This window comes from Trichinella spiralis (genome assembly GCF_000181795.1).
Source record: "Trichinella spiralis strain ISS 195 chromosome Unknown Scfld5, whole genome shotgun sequence".
In the NCBI taxonomy this organism is placed as follows: Eukaryota; Metazoa; Nematoda; class Enoplea; order Trichinellida; family Trichinellidae; genus Trichinella; species Trichinella spiralis.
In genome coordinates, this window is record NW_003526944.1 from 4,019,335 (window position 1) to 4,042,716 (window position 23,382).

At 33.5% G+C, this 23,382-nt stretch overlaps 9 protein-coding genes across 9 annotated transcripts; 4 read left to right on the forward strand and 5 right to left on the reverse strand.

The window, feature by feature from the left end:
• Positions 1-669: 669 nt before the first annotated feature.
• Tsp_08380 (hypothetical protein) lies at positions 670-1,594 on the reverse strand. The gene is made up of 4 exons (XM_003375339.1): positions 1,296-1,594; positions 1,146-1,183; positions 959-999; positions 670-735 (listed from the first exon to the last, which is right to left on the reverse strand). Exons 1-4 carry the CDS (start codon positions 1,592-1,594, stop codon positions 670-672), a joined length of 444 nt encoding a protein of 147 aa, XP_003375387.1.
• Positions 1,595-2,843: 1,249 nt separating this feature from the next.
• On the forward strand, positions 2,844-5,822 carry Tsp_08381 (glutamate-gated chloride channel subunit beta). Its single transcript, XM_003375340.1, has 9 exons — positions 2,844-2,980; positions 3,045-3,261; positions 3,601-3,836; positions 3,917-3,999; positions 4,059-4,196; positions 4,269-4,460; positions 4,927-5,213; positions 5,355-5,458; positions 5,564-5,822. The coding sequence occupies exons 1-9, from the start codon at positions 2,844-2,846 to the stop codon at positions 5,820-5,822; spliced, it is 1,653 nt and encodes a 550-aa protein (XP_003375388.1).
• Positions 5,823-6,473: 651 nt separating this feature from the next.
• Tsp_08382 (protein MEMO1) lies at positions 6,474-8,713 on the reverse strand. The gene is made up of 6 exons (XM_003375341.1): positions 8,568-8,713; positions 8,431-8,499; positions 8,199-8,311; positions 7,864-8,118; positions 6,879-7,060; positions 6,474-6,801 (listed from the first exon to the last, which is right to left on the reverse strand). The coding sequence occupies exons 1-6, from the start codon at positions 8,711-8,713 to the stop codon at positions 6,661-6,663; spliced, it is 906 nt and encodes a 301-aa protein (XP_003375389.1). The 3' UTR covers positions 6,474-6,660.
• A 768-nt stretch (positions 8,714-9,481) lies between these two features.
• Positions 9,482-10,534, reverse strand: Tsp_08383 (protein YIPF4). The gene is made up of 5 exons (XM_003375342.1): positions 10,197-10,534; positions 9,976-10,147; positions 9,845-9,922; positions 9,674-9,787; positions 9,482-9,619 (listed from the first exon to the last, which is right to left on the reverse strand). Exons 1-5 carry the CDS (start codon positions 10,532-10,534, stop codon positions 9,482-9,484), a joined length of 840 nt encoding a protein of 279 aa, XP_003375390.1.
• A 638-nt stretch (positions 10,535-11,172) lies between these two features.
• On the forward strand, positions 11,173-12,977 carry Tsp_08384 (integral membrane protein). The gene is made up of 9 exons (XM_003375343.1): positions 11,173-11,240; positions 11,482-11,614; positions 11,903-11,975; positions 12,028-12,107; positions 12,195-12,317; positions 12,369-12,429; positions 12,491-12,593; positions 12,650-12,730; positions 12,785-12,977. The coding sequence occupies exons 1-9, from the start codon at positions 11,173-11,175 to the stop codon at positions 12,975-12,977; spliced, it is 915 nt and encodes a 304-aa protein (XP_003375391.1).
• A 262-nt stretch (positions 12,978-13,239) lies between these two features.
• On the reverse strand, positions 13,240-14,239 carry Tsp_08385 (GTP-binding protein YPT7). The gene is made up of 5 exons (XM_003375344.1): positions 14,187-14,239; positions 14,008-14,134; positions 13,836-13,913; positions 13,695-13,753; positions 13,240-13,482 (listed from the first exon to the last, which is right to left on the reverse strand). The coding sequence occupies exons 1-5, from the start codon at positions 14,237-14,239 to the stop codon at positions 13,359-13,361; spliced, it is 441 nt and encodes a 146-aa protein (XP_003375392.1). The 3' UTR covers positions 13,240-13,358.
• A 237-nt stretch (positions 14,240-14,476) lies between these two features.
• Positions 14,477-18,855, forward strand: Tsp_08386 (putative hexokinase HKDC1). Its single transcript, XM_003375345.1, has 11 exons — positions 14,477-14,654; positions 14,716-14,861; positions 14,923-15,138; positions 16,104-16,183; positions 16,928-16,989; positions 17,649-17,734; positions 17,951-18,063; positions 18,134-18,289; positions 18,359-18,504; positions 18,570-18,709; positions 18,775-18,855. Exons 1-11 carry the CDS (start codon positions 14,477-14,479, stop codon positions 18,853-18,855), a joined length of 1,404 nt encoding a protein of 467 aa, XP_003375393.1.
• A 698-nt stretch (positions 18,856-19,553) lies between these two features.
• Positions 19,554-20,317, reverse strand: Tsp_08387 (N- acetyltransferase A complex catalytic subunit Ard1). The gene is made up of 4 exons (XM_003375346.1): positions 20,076-20,317; positions 19,973-20,015; positions 19,756-19,916; positions 19,554-19,704 (listed from the first exon to the last, which is right to left on the reverse strand). Exons 1-4 carry the CDS (start codon positions 20,315-20,317, stop codon positions 19,554-19,556), a joined length of 597 nt encoding a protein of 198 aa, XP_003375394.1.
• Positions 20,318-21,653: 1,336 nt separating this feature from the next.
• Tsp_08388 (Two pore potassium channel protein sup-9) lies at positions 21,654-23,264 on the forward strand. Its single transcript, XM_003375347.1, has 2 exons — positions 21,654-22,207; positions 22,610-23,264. The coding sequence occupies exons 1-2, from the start codon at positions 21,654-21,656 to the stop codon at positions 23,262-23,264; spliced, it is 1,209 nt and encodes a 402-aa protein (XP_003375395.1).
• The last annotated feature ends 118 nt before the right edge of the window (positions 23,265-23,382 follow it).

The window sequence follows — 23,382 nt, forward strand, 5'->3', positions numbered from 1 at the left end:
TTCATAATATTTTGCTTATTGCTCGCTCTGATTAGAAATGTATTGTAATGCTGAGCAGTGTGAAAATTATCCGGAAATTATTGCCGACAATGATCCATCCACCTCTGTTCATCATTTCACAATTGCCATATTTGGAACAATTTGCCTCGGTTAGAGGTGGAAAAATTAGGTAGACAGGTTTATTTTGCATACAATGAAAAAGCTTAGCTAGTTAATAAAAGTATTATAAATAATATTTGTAATAAAGCGCAGAAAGTGTGGTGAAAATAACAAAGCAATTTTGGCAGAAATCATTGAAATGCAGACAAAATTCTATTTAGCCATTGTTGGATTTCTTGCGGTGATCTTCAATGTGATCAGTTCAGCAGAGGAGTATCAATTATTGGGCATAGAAGGTAAAATTCAATGCGGCTCAACTAAACTTCCAAATTTGGACGTTGATTTGAAAGTTAATGGTATGTGGAATTTTTGAAAAATTATAATTTTTCTTTGCAATTTCATTTTCCAAGGTGTAACATTGAATCACTTTGAAACGGACAGAGATGGTGAATTTTCATTGGAAGTTGCCGTAAATGATAGTTCATTATTAATAAATCCATCAATCAGCATATGGCATACATGTGGAGAACCACTTGAACAAGTAACTGTTTCAACAGAAAATATTTTTTATTATTCAAATTTTTCTTGTTGTTTAGGGATGTCACTTTCAGGTGGATTTAGATTTTCCGGATAAGCCTGAAAGTGATGAATCTTATGAAGGAGAACGTTACGATTTTCATACAATCGACTTGAAAGAGCTTCCAAATAGCAAGCTTGTTTGTGAATCCAGTTTGTAGAAATGAATCATCGTTACAAAATTAAAAAATTGAATCTGTAGTTTTCAACTAAAAATAATTCAAAAATGTTCGCATTGCAATTGTTTGAAGTGATCTTATTTTGTAAATAAATTTCCATTAACCGTTGTCGGTTTTGTTTCATAACTCAACGAATGATTCTTTTCTTAATTGTAATCATAATAATTTGTTTACAATTGTATTTAAATTATTTTTAAAATTTCAAAACAACTTCTATTGTTCAAGCAATTTGATTAACCGGATTTTACGACAAAAACTCCCACTCTTCATTCATTCATTCAGAGAATCAACCGTGTAGCGGAAATGGAACCGGTCCTTTGAACCTGAACCTGAACTTTGAAGCATATTAATAAGCATTTTGTTAAAAATTTTGTTCAGTTGAATTTTGAAAATGAACAGAAAAATTATAATCTCTCTTCTACTGTCCACATTGACAATCACCAGCTTTGGTGAGAGAACTTTTCAACTGCGAGGAATCGTATTCTGCGCTTCAAGCCCTGCGACCAATCTGATGGTGAAAATTTACGATAAACGTCAGCAATACAAATAAAATTTGTTGTTTGTAAATAATATGTAAATTTTGTTGTATTTTTAGCAATTGATTCAGAATCTCTGCCAAATGAATTGAACAGAACAACAACCGACAGCAGTGGATATTTCACACTGGAAGCGACCACTGACGATGACACACCTTTGGAACCGTTTGTGAATATTTGGCACAACTGCTTCGAATCCGTCATGAAGGTATGCAAAAAAGTGACTAGATGAATTGTAAAAATTTTTTCCCATTCACTAATTTAGCAGCGCTAATTTTAGGGTTGTGATCGAGTGCTGAGAGTTAAAATACCGAAAAATTACATAACTCAAGACAAAGAAAACGTGAACACATTCGACTTGGGAAAAATAAATTTGGAATCTCGATTCGAACACATCCGAGAATGCGAATGTGAAGAGTGATTTTTTTTGTTTTTTATATTTAAATTCGTACAATCTGCCAATTATTATCGATGATCATGTTTTGATATAAAAAGAAGTGAATGAATACCATCATCAATTTTGAGAAGTGTAAAAATTGTTTCCAAATTAAATAAAGCCAGCATTCGAGCATGAAACTGCTAACTAATTGAAATTGTAGGGAAAATATATAATTAGTAGTATTCATTTCAAATTGCTGCTAATTACATACAATTGAAATCAAGTAAACTGAATATAAAACTAGCTTACAGAAAATATTTCAAATCAACAACACTAGTTTGTAATATAACAGAGAAGAATATAGAAATTGCCAAAATTACCGAAAAAATAAGTTCACGAATTTGCATATTTTGGAATAGCAAAGATGAAGGGAAAGAAAAGGCGGAACAGTTGCTTTTCAAATCCGTGACAAGTGCATTTTATTTGCTCAGCAGCTTAACTGAAGATGCATTGACGTGTTGCCTGCCACCCGCAGTGGCAGAACATCCAAATACGTGAAATAACCCAGACGAGAGCTGTTCTTCCAAATCAACTTTTGTCAGAAAATTCAATTTTCACATTTCACACGCTGAAACAATAAATTCTCGTTCGAAAGAGTAATTGTTGTCATTTATTAATTTTTTTTGCTTCATATTAAAAATTGATTGGTGGTGGAGATTATTTAATAAGAGCTTGCTTGCCCAGAGCGTTTCGGTCGCTTTTGCGTATTGTTGGAGCAGAGAATCTAAATCAAAAGCTTCAGAAGTGAAAAAGTTTCCTCATCTAATTTGCCCATTGCCGCCAGTTTTTCACAATTCGAATCAGCAGTGCATAAAAGCTCTCTTCATCTAGCTGAAATTGATCTCCAAGTGGTCAACCAAGCCGGCTGGTAGTTAAGACAAAGAACAGCTCGGGTGGCATTTGTGGGGACTGTTGATTTGATTGTTCAAAGCAAATAAACGTACACTCGCCTTTTGATAGGATCAATTTGATAACGTTGTATTATTATTGATCCTATGCAAGCCCAAGTCAGGGATGCATTTTCCAACCATGCATTATTCACTGCAACATTTCGTTACTGTCATAATTTTGTCCGTTGTTTATGATCGACCATTGAATGTTGAGAGTTTGGATTTCAACAATTGGGCAAAAGCACAGATGTCTTGGAAAAAGTATGCTTTAAATTTCAAAATTAACAAACAACCACCAATTAATATTTTGGTTCGAATTCTGCAGTGAATACAGCAGTAGCGTGTGGAAATTCAGACCATGGCGTGAGCAGTATATTATACGGGAATTGTTGAAAACTTATGATATTAAAACAAGACCCCAGGTGAGTAAAAGTCCTACAACTGACTCAACATCCGGTCCAGACCGTGGTGAGCCCGTGGTCGTGCACACCGCCCTGATGTTGCAGACGATCAATTCAGTCGACGAAATAAACATGGCAAGTGTAAAAATTAAATCTTCTTTTATCTTTGCTCAAAAATATTTATTAATACTTTGATAATTTGAAAAATCCTCAGCTTATTTCATCGAAAAATAATAATAAAAGTTGAACGTGAAGAAAATTTCAAAATAAAAAAGAATTGATCAGAAAAAGATCATTTAATGAACCAACCAGTTTTTGATTGTTGAAGAAGTAATTATATACTTTCGCCAAATTAGTCATTGATCGAATATTTCTTCAATTGAGCATTTTACAAAACGTTCCAACAATTGCAAATAAATAAGTATAATTGCCGATTTAAAGAGAATGAAAATGAAAATTTAAATTCTATCCTTTCACAAGGAATTCAAAGCAAGATTTCGATTTGAACAACGGTGGACAGATGAGAGATTAAATTTCCACCGTTTCAATGATGAAAATGGGAAAAAAATTGAAAATGTTCACCTCGCCTATGATCAAGTGATCTGGAAACCCGACACATTTTTCCAAAACGAAAAATCCGGTACATTTCACGTTGTTGACCAGCCTAATTGTTTTGTCAAAATTTTTCCAGATGGAAAAGTGCTCTACAACGTCAGGTTGTCAGAGCATAATTACATTTATTTTTTATTTATTTACATATATATGTATATCATTGAAAATATTTTCTTTTCTACAGAATTGGTATGACTTTCTCGTGCGTGATGAATTTGCACAATTATCCGATGGATACACAGGAATGTGTTATTGATTTCGCGAGCTGTCAGTTAGTTGTGAGGTAGAATACAAGAATGATCAATTACAAAAATGTCACTTTTAAGATGGATATACTACTGAAGATATAATTTATGTCTGGGAAGAAACACCGATTCACGTCGATCCCCAAGTCACCTCTGTCTTACCGAACATGGCAATAAAAGCAATCACAAATGGCACTTGTACGAGCAAAACGAATACTGGTAAAAGAATATACACGAAGAAAGAAAAATCACTACTTACTTATTAATAGCTGATTTTGTTTGCTATTTCAGGAGAATACAGTTGCCTTCGGATATCGTTGATTTTTGAACGCCAGTTTTCTTTTTTTCTTCTACAACTCTACATCCCGTCCAGTCTGCTGGTCGTTGTGTCCTGCCTTTCTTATTGGATCGACTGGAGAGCTTCGGCCGGAAGAATGCTACTCACTATTGTCACTCTGCTGACTCTGATCACCCAACATTACAGTAAGATTTCTGTTCGACTAATTTCAAATTTAGTGACCCAAAAAAATTAATGCGCGCGAAATTAAATTTTTTCAAATTGTATTTATTTTAATTCAAATAATTTTATTATACATTCTTTTTAAATTAAATAAATTTCAAATTCAATGTTAAAGATGAAATGTAGTTGACAATAATTACAGTAAACAATTTAGTCATTTGGAAAAATACGATAAATTGCATCAGGTAATTTATTTCTTAATATTCTTTATTAATAAGAATGTTTTCGTATAATTTTGAAGTAAATTTTGCAGCTGTAATGTTTCATAGTGATGATGACGTATTCAAATTGAATGACTGTAATATTGTTATATTCAAGTGCGAATAAGTACAACTTTTAAAAAATGAGGCTGACAAAATACAGTGGCGATAGGATTTTAATTTTGAGCAAATAAAATTAAAATTTATGAGTGAAAAAGTACATTGTTAGGCGTTAGCGCAAATTTGCCACCAGTTTCTTATGCAACAGCTATCGATGTTTGGGTCGGAGCTTGTGTGGTATTTGTTTTTACTTCTCTCGTCGAATATGCATTCGTTAACTACATCGGCTTGATACAACAACAAAAAAGAATCGCATCCTCTTATCCCTTTCAACGGCTGTCCAATGTACAGCAGGATGTATTTGAAAATCTGTGCCAACAATCTACCTCTGGCGAACATCATTCATCACCATCATTTCATGACGAGAAATATGACAAGTATTCTTATTTTCACTACGTGAGTATACTTTGCTTTTTAAAGAACAATCCATTTGGTTTATCTTTTCTATGGAATATTTTAATAATTAATCAAATTAATTTTCAAGTTTTTTTTAATTTCTATCTTTCAAATGACTTTAAAATGTTTGAACTGTTTCAGTTTTTTCATGGCTTACGTTCACGTAAAAATTCAAGACGTCAGCTATCGACGAGTAGAACACAAGCAGTTGATGAATTCAACAATACGGAATCGCTGATAATTAAGTACATCAGAGTTTACTTAAATTCAGTATTTTTATAAATATGCAATTAATATATATATAAATTTGCTTTTTGGCGATACTTAACATAGATAGTGCTTGAATTTAGCAATCCAGAATTCAGTGCTGAGGAACCATGTTCGTGTGTCATGTCGCAAAGAGCGCAACGTCGTTTATATCACCAATTACATCTGCCTGCTTTGGACACTGACTTTTACTTTCTGTGGAATGATCGTGCGGAAAAAATAGATTCCATCTTTCGATACTTAATCCCTATTTGTTTTTTCTTCTTCAATATAGTGTATTGGAGTGTTTATTATATTCCAGTGATGCAAGCAAAGATGAAAAATCAGTTTTCAGCTCGATAGTATGCTTCAGCATTTTATCAAATTATGTTTCCGTTATTTTACTTTCTACTATGTATATATTTAATCAATTTCATCTGAAAAGGAACCAGTGCTTTTTCATTTTTGATTCAAAATTAACAGAACGAATGTATAATGTTCTTTCCAATATGTATTTTTCAGCTGCTATGTTTCAAACACTAAAAATTCTAATATAAACCTGAAAATCATAAAAATACAGTTTAAACTAATGAAGAAAATTCTTTACCACAAGCCGTAAATTTTAAATTGTTACAAGTGTTGTGTGATTTTAAATTCGTTTTATTCTAATTAAAATTGCATCAACTTAAAATGGTATAAAAGCATGTTGAATTAGATACTAAAAGCTTCTGTATTTCTTAGTTTATATTCTTTGATGGTAAACAAAACGTGTTTTATTAGCGAATGTTTATTCGACTAATTGCCAAAATATGTGTTATAAAGTTAATTCTCATCTTAAGCTAATACGAAAATTTGGAATTTCACAAATAATAATTCGATCAGGAAGCATTTATTTTATTTTAAAGCTTAGTAAACGTGGCGATATTCTTAAAAAAATTGTCAAATGCGAAAAGGTTACTTCACAGCCATAAACAAATACAATGTGTACGAATCAAATGTCATATAGCAGGTGAGCGATTTTCATTTCAAAATAAAATGTGCGCAAAGTCTGATTGGTCAACAATGATTATGAAAAATTGTTCGGGGGCAATTTGTAATAAATTAGATGAAACACAGTTGACCATGCATTGTATAATAACATTTTTTTAAAAAAAAGTACACCTATAAATAAATGAATATATACAGAACCTCCCTGCCACACCTACGCCGGCTTGAATACAAGAGAGCCGGCCGCATAGCTGACCGACGAGTCGTGCATTGATCGACAATGATTCGACTGCGAATAGTGCAAAAATTGAAAATCGCCTCGACGATTATTAATTTCATGTAAATGTTCCGTTGCCTAAATTGATTATACACATATAGACAGATATAATTTTCCAAGTGGAAGAAGAAATATGCCATTTTGAGATTTGTCACCTGCAATAATACGGATATTGGATGTCGACCACAGATTGTATTGCCGGTACGTTTTAAATAATCATTGAATGCCGCAGAGTCGAGATTTTCAATAATTTTCATACCTTCACGATCCAATCGCTCGATGCTGGAATGAATCTCACCACCAGTTTTGTCGTATTTTGTAAAATGAAATCGATGTCCTGAAAAAGTGAAATATGTATGATTCGATGGCAAAGAAGAAGAAAACCAATTATTGTCTATAGCGTTTGTTTTACTATTCGCAACAGCATTTATTCAAAATCCATTCATTGTTCAATGATAAACGCATAATTTCTATTTGAACAATTATATATATATATTTACCATTTTTCACAATACATTATTTTCAATTGAACAAAATAAAACCAACCAATAATTATATACGGGACTATTTTTAAATTATGAGTTGTGATTAATGATCAGAGAAGCGAGATATATTGCCAAATAGTCAGATTCACTAAAATACTAATTTGTCATTCATGCTTGGGTTCACTTTGTGCACGTGAAGTGAATAAAATTGAAGAAAGAATGCAACGGTGAAAACAGAAAGTCAAACAAACAGTGAACAACAATGCCGCAAGTAATTCTTGAAAATTATTTTTCATCATCAACAATTGATATCTTTCAAAACTGACATAATGGTATTTGGGTGTGAATTATTTGAATGGGAGGAAATTGTTCTGACATTTTCCAATGATAAAAGCTTTACAAAAATAATAAGTGGCTAATAAAGCTTTTTGGTGGTTTGGGTGTGGGGGGGGACTCATGTAAAAATCAATAGCAAAAAATTGCAAAATTGAAAACGATCATGCCGCCCATTATAATACATAAACAAAAAGTATTACACAGTTATCGAAAATAGTGAATGAAATTTGTCCCCCTCCTCCCCCCCCCAAAAAAAAAGAGATTAAGAAAAATAAATCAATGGAACAAAATGAAAAAATGATAAATCTGCTTCACTTACCCCAGTGGCAAAAGTCGGTTGAAATGATGAACAAGTTTCTATCGTCGGCTAAATAGCGGGATAAAATGCGACCATAAGCAGATTGGCGAGAGGGTGTCAAGCTGCCAACCAAAATTGGAACTATCGTGAAAGCGCCCTTGCGACTCTGCATGACATGCGCAATGTAAGGCAGCTGCATCTCGATGCTGTGCTCGGCGGTGTCAGTTAGCAATTCCATCTTTTCAAACAGTCCAGTTTCGATCAGTTCATTGTTCACTGATTTGGAAAAAGCAAAATTTTTTCGATGAAGTTATCATTTTTCAAAAATACTAATATATATATATATTAAAATTTACCCTGCTGATCGACCGTTAAATTGTAAAAAGGCGTTCCGTAAGAATTGAATTTGCTCACAGCACAGCCTGACAGGCAAACGTGGTGTGAAGGCCCCAAAATAAATATCCTATCACTAAAAATGACAAATCAATAAAACCAATACTTATTGAAATATTCACTTCCAGTACTTTATCGTTGATAATTAAATTATATACAAAAAATAATCAGTGAAAAAAATGAAAAAAAATTTACACTGTATTTGGATCGATTTGCTTATATGCATACGCTGCACTGGCACCGCAGTAGCAGTAACCTGCATGGCTGAAATTACATACACATCCTCAATAATCTGCTGATGATAGATACTATTAAATTGACTTCTCTCATACGGTGAAATGATTGCTTTTGCTGGACCGTGGTTAGTCTTCACGGCAGAAAGCCAGTCTTCAAGTTGACTTCTGAGGTCTTCTTCGTTGGCTGAGTACCAACTTCCAGCGTGTGAACAGGGGCGGCAAGATTCTTTCTGCTTGTCCATTGCTTGTCGACCAATAGGCAGTGAAGCGGATACCAGTACCTGAGCCTTTGACCACACTGAAGTGAACCCGAGGCAAAATTTACAGATAAAAATTCAAATGGCTAAATTCGAGCGACGAGTTGAAATCAAAGCAGCTCATCGACGACAAAATAAACCAACAACGCACAGCACCCACTTTAAGAAGGAGTATTTGTTAGGTTACCGTATTTACTAACAATAAAATCAAGTACAAACGGCATATTCAATAGAGTAAAATTTTTAAGAATTTTAGAGTAAAATTAAGTGATTATATTCTAGAATTTCAAAGAAACTCAGACAGAAATTGTATCTACTTTGCAAGTAAAGTAAACAAAGCTTGAGAATGACCTAGACCTTCACTTGATGAAAATAAAGATTATAAATAATTTTCATTGATCAGTAAAATGACTGGTTAAAACTGTATCCTTGATGTTATACTTCAAAGAGAATTATTAAATGCAAAATTAAAATAAACGAAACTGACGTTCAAGCTTAATGAATATACTTTTCAAGGCATTCAAACACTTTTTGAGAATTATCGTAACCATTTTTTACTGGTTTTCCAATTTTTTCACAAATTTTATTAAAATATAAAACAAAAGCATAACAATTATTAAAACATTTCGTGTACGTATTAAAAATACACAACTGTTATTGCATTGTTTTTAGTAAAAACAAGATTGCGATATTAGATCTGAAAATTCGATACTAATTTTCATTCCAAATTATTTATTGTATAAACGGCTTCTATCAAACGCCAGTATAAAGAGAGAAAAAGTATACATAAAGCAAAAATATTGGATATAACAACAATGGACGCTTATCGTGCAGCTCTTCAACACAGAGCAGTGTACCTGCGCTATACACAGCCCATATCACTCCAAATATCTAAAACCAGAGAATATTTTAAAAAATTACAAAACGCATAACAATTAACATTACCTTCAAAGTAAACGCTAGTGGCGAGAAGGATTTGACAACAGGGAGTATGCTGGCGATTAAAACTAATGGAATAAGGCAATATCCAATTACACCAAGACATTGAGAAAATGTCACCTAAAGTACTTAACAAAAGTAGCACATATCAAGAAAATAAAAAGGCAGTTTACTCACTTCTGCTCCAAGAGAACGAGCTAGAAAAAAAACAATAAATGATCCTGTGAACCAAATAGTCAAAATCCAAGAAACAACCTAAAATTAAATTAAATTAATCTGATTACTACATAAATGACAATCAGCCATACGTGAAGCTGGCCATACAGCGACAGCAAAGCGTACGCCAGTACAACAGCCAGAGGTCCCCAAAAATCTGGGTTTTCTCGTACAAGCTGAATTTTATGATTAAAATATGGTAACGGAAACAATACGCATCGTAATTTGTAATATATATCACGTAGGTCAATATCTAATTCTTCTCTACGAAAAAAATCATTATAATTGTAGAGTTAAAAAACGTTTAACTTACAACAGGGAAGTATTATATTCTTCACTATCTTCTGTTTCTAGTAACCAACCAAATCCTCGCTGTTCTAAATAACGAGCAGCAAAATTCGAACTACTACCCGAAAAGTAATAATTCTTAAATTCAGCCGGATTTGGCTGAATTTCTCCAGTCAAATCACGTTCATCTAAATGCACTGTTTGAGCAGTTTTGTAATTAATAACTGTAAAGTACCCATTACTTTGATCCTTCTGCTCACTTGTGGGAATGAATGTAAAGTCACGAAAATCTAAATTACTTGCCTGAGAATTTTCAAGCGAACCATTAAAATCAAGCACTACATGCCCTGCCTTTTCTACCATTTTATTTATAACGCTGTCACAATTGTCACAGTACCGTCAGGCAAAAAAAAATCAAGTCAAGTTTTCATTATGTAATGTTTTTGATAAAAAGTGTGTTTCTCTGATGATGAATATAGTTCATAAAATGAAAATAAATCAAATAAAATTGCATTTTTACATTTATTATGTTACACAAAATGGACAACACATGATATGTCTTTTATATTATGAAAATCAAGTTACATTATAATAAACATTTCATTAATTTAGATTTTTTGAAATATATTCTGAGATTTAGTAGAAAACGGTCGCCTTTACTTCATTTTTCAAAATAAGATCAGGTTAATTACCCGATATTTTGATGTTAAAATTTTGTGTTTATTAACAAATATGCTTAAAATTATATTAAAAAACATTTTTTTATCTGCTAATGCGAATAAAATACATTTTATTTATTCACTTAATTATTCCTGCATGTTGTTTATTACAGTATTATGATTAATATGTGACAGTTTGCTTTGGCTTCGACTGGAATGCTGTTTGAATGATGCTAAAAATGGTTGACGTTGCTTAGTTTCTTGAAGGTAATCAATAGAATTCATCTTTAGTTAATCATCTGGAAAATATATTAGTCGTTTTAAGATCTTTGCAACATTGCCATGATGAACAATACAACTTCGGTGTCCGTTTGTAAATTGATATTTCTGCAGCAGACTGGCGAAGCAGGGTAAGTGGAATTTTTTCAATTAAACTTGTGTTAAATTCATGAAAACTTTTTGTATTTTTTTAAAACACAATTTGAATTCATAAAACGGAGGCAATTTTTGAAATCTAACACTTCAATGCAATGTTTGTAACTGGCACTGGTGGATGAAATTACTTATTTGAAAACCCTATTAAAGGGGTAATTTTATCGAGATCAAACAAAAATGTCGAACTGTGTAAATCAGCTTATTATTGATTTTTAGTGTTAGGATATTGGATGTTGCGATAGTAATTCCAAATATTTTGTTCTTAATATTTTTGGTTTACAAATTTCCTCGAATTCGTACAAAACTGACAAATACAAAAAGTCCTGTGTTTTTTACATTTTTCTTAATGGTAAGGTTTTTTCCCATTGCCTTTATATACGTGGGCACATCTACCTGCATGTTTTGTTTTTGAAGGTTTATATCTCCACTATTATCAGCGTAATTCGAGCTGTGACTGCCATGTTTGCTTCCGGTTTTAATTTTGATGGCAGAATTTTAGTAAAAGTATGCTCTTGCATTTTTATATTTGACAAAGCATTCATTTTTAAAGTGTTTTTTTGAAATGTTTTCCATTACACTATCATGTAATAATATAATGTAGAATATTTTATGCATTTTACACTGCAAACATTTTCAGGGTTTGTGGCTTTTATGGCGATTTTTTCTCGTATCTCTAGAATTGGTGGTTCTTCTTTTTGGTCTGTTTTTCGGTAAACATACGTATATTTTAATATTATTATGTATAAGATATTTGTCATTTAGGCCATTTGGATAGCAGAACGAGCATTAAAAGAGCGTTAATTGCTACTGGTTTAGTTTCAGGCTTATTTTCCATCTCACAAGTGAGCAATTTTATTATATTTGAAGTTGGAAGTGTTTAAATTTTAAATTGTATTTTCAATTTGAATAATTGCAAGCACTTTTTGCAGGCAGGTTTAGAATTTGATTCAAGCAGTGATCATGGGCCATTTTTAAGTGACAGCTCACGGGTGGTAATTTTCTCTCACGGAGGTGTGATATTTCTGCTGGTGTCTTCTTCGGTTTTTGCTCTGGTTTGTTTTTTATTTTTAGGAGAGAAATGACCTTAATTTGATTTATTTCAGCTATATTTGTCCGTATGTCTTGCACCTTTGACATGTTTACAAAGAATTTTACTTGCTCCAAGTAATTTGTACACTGTTGTTATGCAACATGTGCTCTTGAAAATGATGTATATATATTTTAGAAAGGAAGAAATTTTACGTTTATTGCGCAATTTTGTGCTCATTATATAGTTTGCACATAGTTGGTTCTGCATTGCTACTTTGCGATGTGCAGTCTGGGTTATGGTAAGTGAAGTTATTTGTAACTTTCATTATTTATAATTTGATATTTTTGCTTAAAGCATACTTGCACTGCCGGTTTATTTGTATTATGCTTTCTATTTACCAACCATGTATTATTCGTTTCTGCGAGGATACGGAGCGTAAGTTGTTCCTGCATGAATTGTTTGTTATCAAGTTAAATGTGCTGTTTACAGAAATGCAAATGAAGAACTGTTTTTTTCATACTCTCATCAAAAAGACATGTTCGCCAATCTTGCCGATGTAGACAGTACCCGTGCAACATTTGAAAATTTACATTCACCCAGACTAGACATTACTGCAGAAAGCTTCTCGGCTCATTCTGCTGGCTTGAAGTACAGCAACGATAATAATCACGAAAAAGTGTAAATAAAATGAATTTTTGCATTTTATTTTTGTTTCCAGTAAAATTAAACGAAAAATGTTTAAAGTAAGGCAAACAAACCACTTTTACGCATTAAATGCCGAATCAAATTATTACAAACAGAATTTCAATTTAATATGCAGAGAAAGGCTAAGAAAAAAATATGCAAATGAAAAAGGAAATCAGGAGTTATATCAATGTAAAGATTAGAAACGCAAGGATAGCAAATATATAGATGTATTTTGTCGCTAATGCCCACTGGACTGACCAGCAGTCGCTGGGTCAGCAACTGTTGCACGATGATTGTCTGTCTCTGTCGGGTACTGCGTTTAGACGTATTTGATCTGCATTACTATACAAGTCCAAACTTTCTTGACCTTCACGATCTAATGCATCTCGTGCAATTTTTTGAAATGCCATATCGACATTGATAGCTTCCTTAGCAGAAACCTCAAAATACGGAATGTCGTTTTTCGATGAACACCAGAACTGTGCTCGTTTAGTACTAACCTGAAAAACATTAAATCAGTTGGTCATTCTTGAAAATCGTTGGCTGTACTGTAAAATAAATTGCATCACTGAAAGGGTGGGTCATGCATAAAAAACGGTACGCAAGCACGTTCGGCAAGCATTAGCAACAAGTCTTACTAACCAATAATAAGAAAAAGAAACGAAAAGAAAAAAAAATAAACAATAAAACACGTTAACATCCAACTACTTACGGTGTGATTTTCCATATCAATTTTGTTTCCAAGCACAATGAAAGGAAAATGTTCAGGATCTCTAGGTGATGCTTGGATTAAAAATTCATCGCGCCAAGAGTCCAAGGACTTAAATGAGTTCGGATTGGTCACATCGAATACAAGTACGCAGCAATCAGCGCCACGGTAAAACGCTACACCAAGCGACTGAAAACGTTCTTGGCCGGCCGTATCCCAAATCTATAAAAAAAATACAACACGAGGTAATAACAAATCAAAACAAACAATGCTAATCCAATGCATTAAATAAAAAAAGAATAATAACAATGCATACTTGCATTGTGACGAAACGATCATCGACGACCACATCCTTGGTTAAGAAGTCTGCTCCAATAGTAGCTTTATACTGATTGCTGAATCTTTTGTTCACATATTGATTCATGAGCGATGTTTTTCCAACCCTATTTTCAAACATATCGTAATAAACTAAACGAGTATTTTCAATTCACTTACCCACTGTCGCCGAGAATGATCACTTTCAATAAAACTTTCTTACGAGTTGCCATTCTTCAAGTTAAAATCGTGAAAACACTAACTTATCGCCACACTTCACTAAAAATGAGTCAGCCGACCAATTACCGTAATCGAACATAAACAGCAAGCAGGCATTATTTCAAGTATACTGTAACATACTTGAATCTAGAAAATAAAACTTGCTCGTCACTTGGTGGTATACTGTACCTTGTCCTCAGTCAGTTGAGCGTGAGTTGTTGAAGGGTAGAGTTGTGCTTTGCGATAGCGAGATGGAATTGCCTCCACGTGTTCGCGAAGTATTGGAGCCCTTCCACGTACGACGGGAGACGCTGCAGGTGATCAGAGATTTGATGGTGCGCGACTTCCAACGTGGTCTTGAAGTCGGTGCACCGCCTGCCGCATCTGCCATGCTCCCATCGTTCGTGCCGGTTTTACCTAACGGAACAGGTAAGTTTTTTGAGTGCTAAAGCAATTTTTTGCAATACTAAATTAAAATTTTACGGAACAGAAACTGGCAAGTCGTTGTCAATGGACCTGAGTGGTAAGAACTTGCGGGTACTGATGCTGCAATTGCAAGGTACCGGTGAGAAACCGCAAGTTACCACCACGAACTTCCTTGTACCAAAGGAAGTGATGATCGGCACAGGAGTTGAAGTGAGCTAAATTTTTCAATTATTGCATATCATCTGGACGTTTAACAAATTGTTTGTTTTAGCTCTTCGATTTTATGGTCAATTGTTTGCATAAATTTTTGGCCGAAAACAATCTGCTGAGCGAGGAGCTACCGCTTGGCTTCGTATTCAGTTACCCGGTGGAAATGAAAGGAATACGCAGTGCCAAGCTGTTGTGGTGGACAAAGGGGTTCAACGTCAAAGATTGCTTAAATCAAGACGTTGGCACTTTGTTGCAAGAAGCTCTGAATCGAAAGCAGGTGAGATAAACATTTTACGCTTATTTTGAAGTAGCTTATATTCCAACAAAAATAGCCGGTAAACATGTAATGGGAAACTTCGGCGTCTTTCTCTATTTGTAAAGTTCAACCCAGATAAAAATCAATTCCAGAAGGTCACCGGTTTTCATATTGTCTCAAGGGCGTTTAGTAGTATGGGATTTGTTTACGTTGTAATTTTAGTATTTCAAATATTTAAATATTAATTTGCTTATAATTGTTTGAAATTCTGTTTCGAAATGAGTTTTGTTTTTAAAATTTTATTTGCATTCGGAGCAAGCAATAGCATCTGCGTTTTGCTTCAAGCAATCGATAATTTCGCTTAGACGACTATTGTCTAGCTCAGTCTGTCTGGCACATGCGTCTGTTGTTTCCGCTCAGCGGGTTTTTGGCCGTTTGACCGAATGACCGTTTGACCGCTGTTGATTACTCTCATATTCATCCGATCGATTCGTCTGATCAAATATATTTATCTGGTGCAGATGTGTAGTGCAGACAAATATGATAGCGTTTTCCCTTTATGCTGATAGGAAGAAGGTCAATACAATTATTTCAGTGGGAAAAACATTTTTTACAACTGATGTATTTTACAATCCTTCTGTATTATAAAATCTACTAGTTGATGATGCCGAGGAAGAGTCTTTTTAATTTTCAGTTTCAGTTAAAGAAAATTCATAGGCTGTCCAGTTGATTGTTTGAATGTGTTTCATCGCAGCAGAACAAACAATTACCACTGTAGATAACATAGATTTATTTATTCACTTATTTGGTGTTTGCAGTTCTAGTGGCAAGTCTGCTTTAATTGAAACAGCAGCTTTATTTCAAATAGACTAATGGTCGAGCGAAAAGAATCGACGGAGATTTAGTCATAATTTCGATCAGCATGATGTTATTAGTTATTAATATATCATTTATATAATCGATATTTGAATTGCAAATAAGTTCAGTGCAAAGCAAATGTTCTGCCATTGAAAATTTGTTTAACAGTTGCATCAGTGTACTTTATTTTGACCGTTAAACATTTTAAGTAAGTTAATGAACTTTCGAAATATTAAAATGTAAAGCAAATATTATTGCCATCAAATTTGACATTTGCGTTTATTGTTGACTTAAGTTATACTGAACAAACTTTGTTATAATTATATTTTATATAATTATGTTGCTCGCGTCGCTTTCGGCAAAAATTTTCTGTCGAAATGGAAAAATCGAGCATAAAAAAATATTTCTAACCGAAACTAGTATTCGATCTATTTTCGGCTACTGCAAACTGTTAGTGGACAAGTATCTTATAATATGGAGAAAGTTTAATTATTGATTATGCGCAGGCTATGTTGATGGGTGAATTTGTTAAATAGATTTTGCAAGAATTTTTATTAAATTTGAATTAATACTAATTTAATATAGATCAAAGTGAAAGTCAAAGCGATTATGAATGACTCAGTGGCACAGTTGGCATCGGCTGCGCATTGTTTGGGAAAAGACTGCACAGTTGGAGTTGTTGTCGGTGAGTGATATTTATTTGTTATTGACGTTTTAGCATATGCAAATTTTGTTGTTCGCTACGTAATGTAGGGGAACAATTCTCAAGTTTGTTTGCTGTGTTGAATGAAAAAGAGATGGGCTTTTATTGATTTTTGAGTTATTAGCTTTTTTGCATAATTAAGCGGAGTAATTCAGTGAATAGAATGTAGAAAATCTATTACGCTTCTCCACTATGTGGAATTGTTTATTGCTGAGAATATATCCTTTCATATATTTTGGGAAGTTCTAGTAGTGCTGTTTACGTTTTATTATTTCTTTCAACTGAGAGAAGATCAGGGAATGTTTGTTGTGGTAAGCGTCCAAATGGAAAGGGAACAACTGCCTCCTTGGAATGTTTTCAACTGACGTCAGTCAACACGCGGATGCACATTTGTGTTCCGAGATGGGAAATTTGAAATTAGAAGAAGCATTTTGAGACGGCGTAGAAATGAGCAGACGCCGTCGGCTATGCGCGTCTGTCTCTGGTCAGATCAATTTCACCGCGCGGCAGCTTTTCAACAAGCTAACTCGCTCAATTGTTGTTGTTGTTGTTGTTGTGAATTTATGAAATTTAATAATCGAAATTCGTAAACCGATGTTTTCGAAATTTGAATTTCTCTCCTGAAACAAAATCTTAAGAGAACGAAAGGATGTCTATTTTTTCATAATCTGCATTTCTAATGCTTGGGACGTAGTTGAAAGCCGATTGGTCGCTTTCTATTGCACGCCAAGCATTCAGTCAATATTTACAAGTTGGCTTCAAGTCTGCTGCTTTTTTCCTTTCTTTTTCTATAAAAACCACTTAACATTACTTCATTGATCCAGTTTTGATGTTTTTCTATTGTTGAAGTTTTATTCTGGGCAATATTTGTTCTCTACGCGCTGCATGCCAAACTGGATTACTTTTTTGATGCATTTCAAATGTTTATATTTTTTTTCTGTATAACCTGAAAATTTTTTTTCTACTGTAGGTTATGGTTGCAATTCAGCTTATTTGGAAAAAGTATCAAGTATCAAGAAATTGGACGCGGCTAAATATGATTATCACCATGAATATGTAAGTATCAGTTTTAGCATTGATCCTTTGAAATTACAATGGAAAGTGGGAAAAAATTAGATCCAAATTTAGCATACTTTAAACAAATTGAAACTGTTTATAAATTATTTGTTATTCTACGTATAGTTTGTTAATTTTATATACTTGTGCAGTTTGATCATTTATTGTTTGCATTTATTTATTTGTGTAATAATAGATATTGCTATTATTTTTCAGATGGTTATCGATACAGAATGGGAAGAATTTGGCCGCAACGGAGAATTGGACATGATTAAAACAACATACGATAAAGATATTGATCAGCATTCAGTTCACAAAGGAAAACAAATGTAATATTTTTGTAATTTTCCTTTGTCTGATATAATTTTGATTTTCAATTGATCTGCTTGCTTTTTTCAGAATCGATAAATTTACAGGCGCATTTTTCTTGGGAGAATTAGTGCGTCTTATAATTGATCAATTTTGTGTGGATGGCTTTTTGTTTGGCGGTTCAAGGCCGGAACAGTTCGTCACACCGGATGCATTTCCCACAAAATATGTCACAGAAATATTGAGGTAATGTAAAATATATGATATCCAAGCTATTTTACTTTTGCCTCTAATGGTGGTTTTTACTTATTATAGTGATGAGTTAGAAGACACACCGTTTGTCAATGTTCGAAAAATTATGGATGAACTTCGTATACCAATTCATGGTATTTCTGATTACATGATAATCAAAGAAGTTTGTCACGCGGTTACCGAACGTTCAGCCAGTATTGTTGCAGCTGGTGAGTGAAATTTTCAGTTTATTTTTATTATAGCGTTGTGAATATTTATTTTTATTCATTTTAAGCAATTGCTGCATTGCTGAAAGTTCAAGGCAAGAAGAAAGTGGTCGTAGGATTGGGTGGAGCACTGTTTCAGAATCACCCCACCTATTTGGACATGCTCAAAAGTAAATTGGACGAAGTTATTCCCCCAGAAGTGACTGAAGTGAGCTTATTTTTTTGCCTATACTATATGTGAAATAAAGAAATATTTATTTAATTATCTTTTAGTGGAATGTCTGCGCAGATGAACATGGCAGTGCATTTGGCGCGGCAGTAGTTGCGTTGGTCACGAAAACGATGTCTTTTTAGAGATATTTTGTTATTTTTTACTGATCTTTGCTGATACAGTTATTTATTTTTTCAAATTAACTGTCAATGTGAAGAAAATCTCATGCTGAAAAATGAGAAGAATTAATCATTTTATTCAACCGATTCTTATACATTCTCTATCCCATAACAACAAATTTTTCATACGAGCAAAAACTCCGTATAGTCCGGATAGCAGTTTTTTTGTTCTTGTCTTCTTCTATTCATTATTTTTGTGATTGCTATATAATGTATTTGCTAAAACACTTTGTTCGGCTAGATTTAGGAAACATACATGTAGCTTAAAACTGTTTCCCATTGATGAATTTTATTAATAAACTTATATTATTGAACTTTCGTATTGCACTGATTTGCAGGATAGAAGATTTTTTAAACCGAAATAAATTATTTTAATAAATAGCCATATCAATGAACAGTCACAAGAAGCATAGTAACGCTGACATACGTGTAGTTTGAAAGCGTTTTCAGTGATGAAATTTAATAATAACGAAACATTTAAATAATAACAAACTTTTAAATTGAATTTCAAATCTTTTAACCCAAATGTTTACATGAGAATGAATAGGGAAATCTTTGAACGATCACGTAATGCATATATTAATTAACACTGACTTCTTTTTGGATCTTTCTGTTTGTCACTTTCCAATGTTATTGGCTTCTGTGACCAAAATGTCGCCGGATCAGCTGGTATTATACCTCTCTACATGAAAAATATTTACAACAGAAAACGAAACTTCACTATTTACCTGTTTGGCAAATAACACCAAATCCCTTCGCATAGCATAAGCATCCTCTCCATCAGCATAATATTTTGGCTCTATTTCGTTTATTCTGAAACGTATTTAAAATTATGAAAAATGATAGCTCTATTTTTTTACCTACTCAAATTTCAAAGTGTGTTCGTATAAACTGAGTGCAGCTCTGTTGCTCACTCGTACATGAAGCGATACGTATTTTGCATTGAACGTTTCTACCATTGCAATTGCTGTCTGATCCATCAATTTCTGGGCTATACCCAAACGCCGATAAGATCTTTTAACTGCCTATAAAAATATCTGTTTAACTACAACACCAGTGTTTAATAAAAAACAAATTATACTAAAGATGTAATGTGACCATGCGGTTCTTCAGAATCTTCTTCCCTATAATGGCAGAGATGAAATAATCGTTGACACATTTATCACATTTTGAAATAAGCTTACATCTTCGCCAATACATATCCAACAATTCGGCGTTTCTCATCTTCGGCTACGTATGAAAGCTGTGGCCATGACAGACCATGATAAAAGTAATACTTCATGTTATAATTTTCTGGTAGGCATAAGAAATTACAGTGCTGCGTGTTCAACAGATCACTGGGCTTAAATATTGATTGCAATGAATAGAAGAAGAATAAAATGAGTGAAATAATAAATGCACTCACCACTGCGCATCGAATGTTCATGACTGAAAATAGTGCAAATTCTTCTTTCTAAAGAAATATACATTTCATTTTTCAAGATAACTTTAAATTTATTCAGTGAACAGACAAATCTAATGAAGAACAAAAGCTAAACTGCAATAAATTAAAGGTGAAGCGGATGATAAAATTTCTGCATATTTACTTTATAAATTGTTTGCAGGCGTTAGTAAAATATATGAACTTTCAATTCAGAAATTTTAAAGCATGAAAACTTTCAAAATTTTTAAAAATTATTCAGTTTCAAGTATTATAAATCAATTTCAAACGTCAGACCCGTTAACCACTGCACTGCTAAATATAAAACGTGGACCCTAATGATCGTTTATTGATCCATTAGAATGTGAAACGAACATACTGGATTGATATTACAACACGGAATTTCAAAATAGAATAAAACTACATCTATATTGCTGCTTTTTTTCATAAATATACTAGAAAAATAAAATATATTAATACAACGATGGAAATCTTGATGATAAATGAAAAAAGAACCACAACCGCACTTATTCGTTAAATATTAAAAATTATTTAACAACATTTGCATTAAAATATTCATTTTTTCATAAAAAATAGATTAAAAAAACATATAGCTACAGTATTTAATAATTTTAAAATTAAGATCAAATAGTTACTGTAGTTCAAGATATAAGTTGATAATGAAATATTGCAGCTATGTATTTATTACGTGACTTCTAAAGTAAATAATTCTGTAAATTGATCATATTAAATTGGTAATATCTAAAATTAAATAAGAATTATAAAAACGAAACTTGTGTATTTGCATTGGTATAGTTTATCACTTACAAATCGGGTGATCATTTGTTATTGATAATAGGTAATTGCAATAATTTCGTATTATTTATTTTTTGTGGCATTGTGTGAAAATGATAAAATTATTATTTGTAAACTTGTTCTAAGTGGTATAAATATATTTTGAACGCGAAATCGTTTATTTTCATGTATTTAGTTTCAGGGGTAGGTGATTTTCTTGAATTCAACATAGAAAATACTTTGTCAAAGAATGATTGAATAATTTTGTTGTACGAAATTGTTACATGGAAGAAATGATCATCAAATCGATTGTTCATTATTTGCTGGTTACCAGCGGCTCATACAATGTAATTAACGAACGTCCACTATGCAGACCCAGGCACCATGCAGACAATACTCGCTAGAATGGCAAGCGAGAGTGTTATTGATCGTTCGTTCGATTGTGGAAGGAGTGGCAGTAGTTCTCCACGATTGAGAAGCATGCTGCAAAGTCTGAGAAAGTGGCGGCAACAAGATCGACTCGAACCGTGGTGGATGTTGTTACTGAATGTCGCATCAGACGCATCAGAGGAAAAATATCCGCGCCTTTTCTCTCATCGTCTGCACGTTGGGATACTTGATGTTCGGTGCAGCCGTCTTTGATGCACTCGAATCCGAAACCGACAATCGAAAATTGCAGTTGCTCCAAGAGTTGATGAGCCGCCTGCGCCACAAGTACAATTTCACTGACGACGACTTCCGAGTTCTGCAGACAGTCATTATCCGGTCTATACCGCACAAAGCCGGATACCAGTGGAAATTTGCCGGGGCGTTTTATTTCGCCACCGTGGTGATCACTACTGTCGGATATGGTCACTCGACGCCGGCGACGAAGCTCGGCAAAGTGTTCTGCATGTTTTACGCTTTGTGCGGTATACCGTTGAATTTGGTCATGTTCCAATGCATTGGGGAACGTTTGAACACGCTGATTGCTTACGTTTTGTACAAAGTGAGAAAATTTTTCAAATTCAACCAACACCAAGTCACTCACACGCAGATGATCCTCGTCAGCACTACCCTAGGAACTATGGTTATAATGTCCGGAGCTTATCTTTTCCACAAGTAAGTTTATTCGTTGTTATTTTATTCATCTGTTGGAAATTATTATTAATTTATTTCACCTCGAGCGTTTATTCATCATTGATTGTTGATTAATCTCTTCCCTGTTCACATAGAATATTTTGAAAAATTTCCCTCACTTCATTAAGTATTTGATCATTTAATTCAATAGAAAAGAAATTCTTTTTTCAATAGAATTATTATAGTTTTTATTTTTTTTAATTGTATAATTTTCCTTTCATTCGATTACACGGTGGATTTCATTTCAGTAATTCATAATAATGAGGGCAGTAATTTTAAAACACTTGTTTTCTTTGGAAAGCAGTAGAACAATTTAAAATATTATAATGTCCGATTTTATTCTCAACATACATCGTTATATTAGAAAAGGGCGTTTCATTTCAGATATGAAAATTGGACATTTTTTGAAGGGTTCTATTATTGCTTCATTACTTTGACCACTATTGGCTTCGGTGATTATGTGGCAATTCAAAAAAACTATGCCTTGGAAAAGCACTTTGATTATATTGTGCTCAGTTTGCTGTTTATGCTTTTCGGTTTGGCATTGTTTTCTGCCTCGGTGAATTTGTTTGTACTTCGCTTTATGGCATCCAAGTCCGATTTAGAAAGCCGCAAAGTTGCCGCACTACTTCCCGCCCTACCGGCATTACAGTACACCAGGAAAAGCTACCAGAATCAGGGATCGCATCGAATTTCATCGAGGCGCCTTTCACCGTTGATCACATTGTCTGGGTTTTCGTTCAGAAGGCGTTCACAGTCCGAGGGCGATGAATACAACTTGAGAGCTTTGGACTGGCAACAACATCCTGAATCCCCCTGGCACAAGCAACGTGAAGCAGTACAACTTGCCTGGTCAGATTTGAATACGGTCGACCGGTCGGTTAGTCACGTGAATTTCAACAATTTGCCAACAATATTCGTAAGTAATGCAGAATATGCTGGTAACAAAAAGCCTTTTTATTTGAACAACTTCAATTCGACACAACAAACAGCCAACTCAATTTCAAACTGTCGTTTCAAATCCATATCGACAGTTTGAAACATTTTTCCAACTTTTTCAAGAAAAGAATTTCAATTTTTATTCATTCAGAAAAGTACAAATGGAAAATTGATTGAAAAATCAAGTTACTTGAAATTGTTTGTTGCAAATTAAAAGT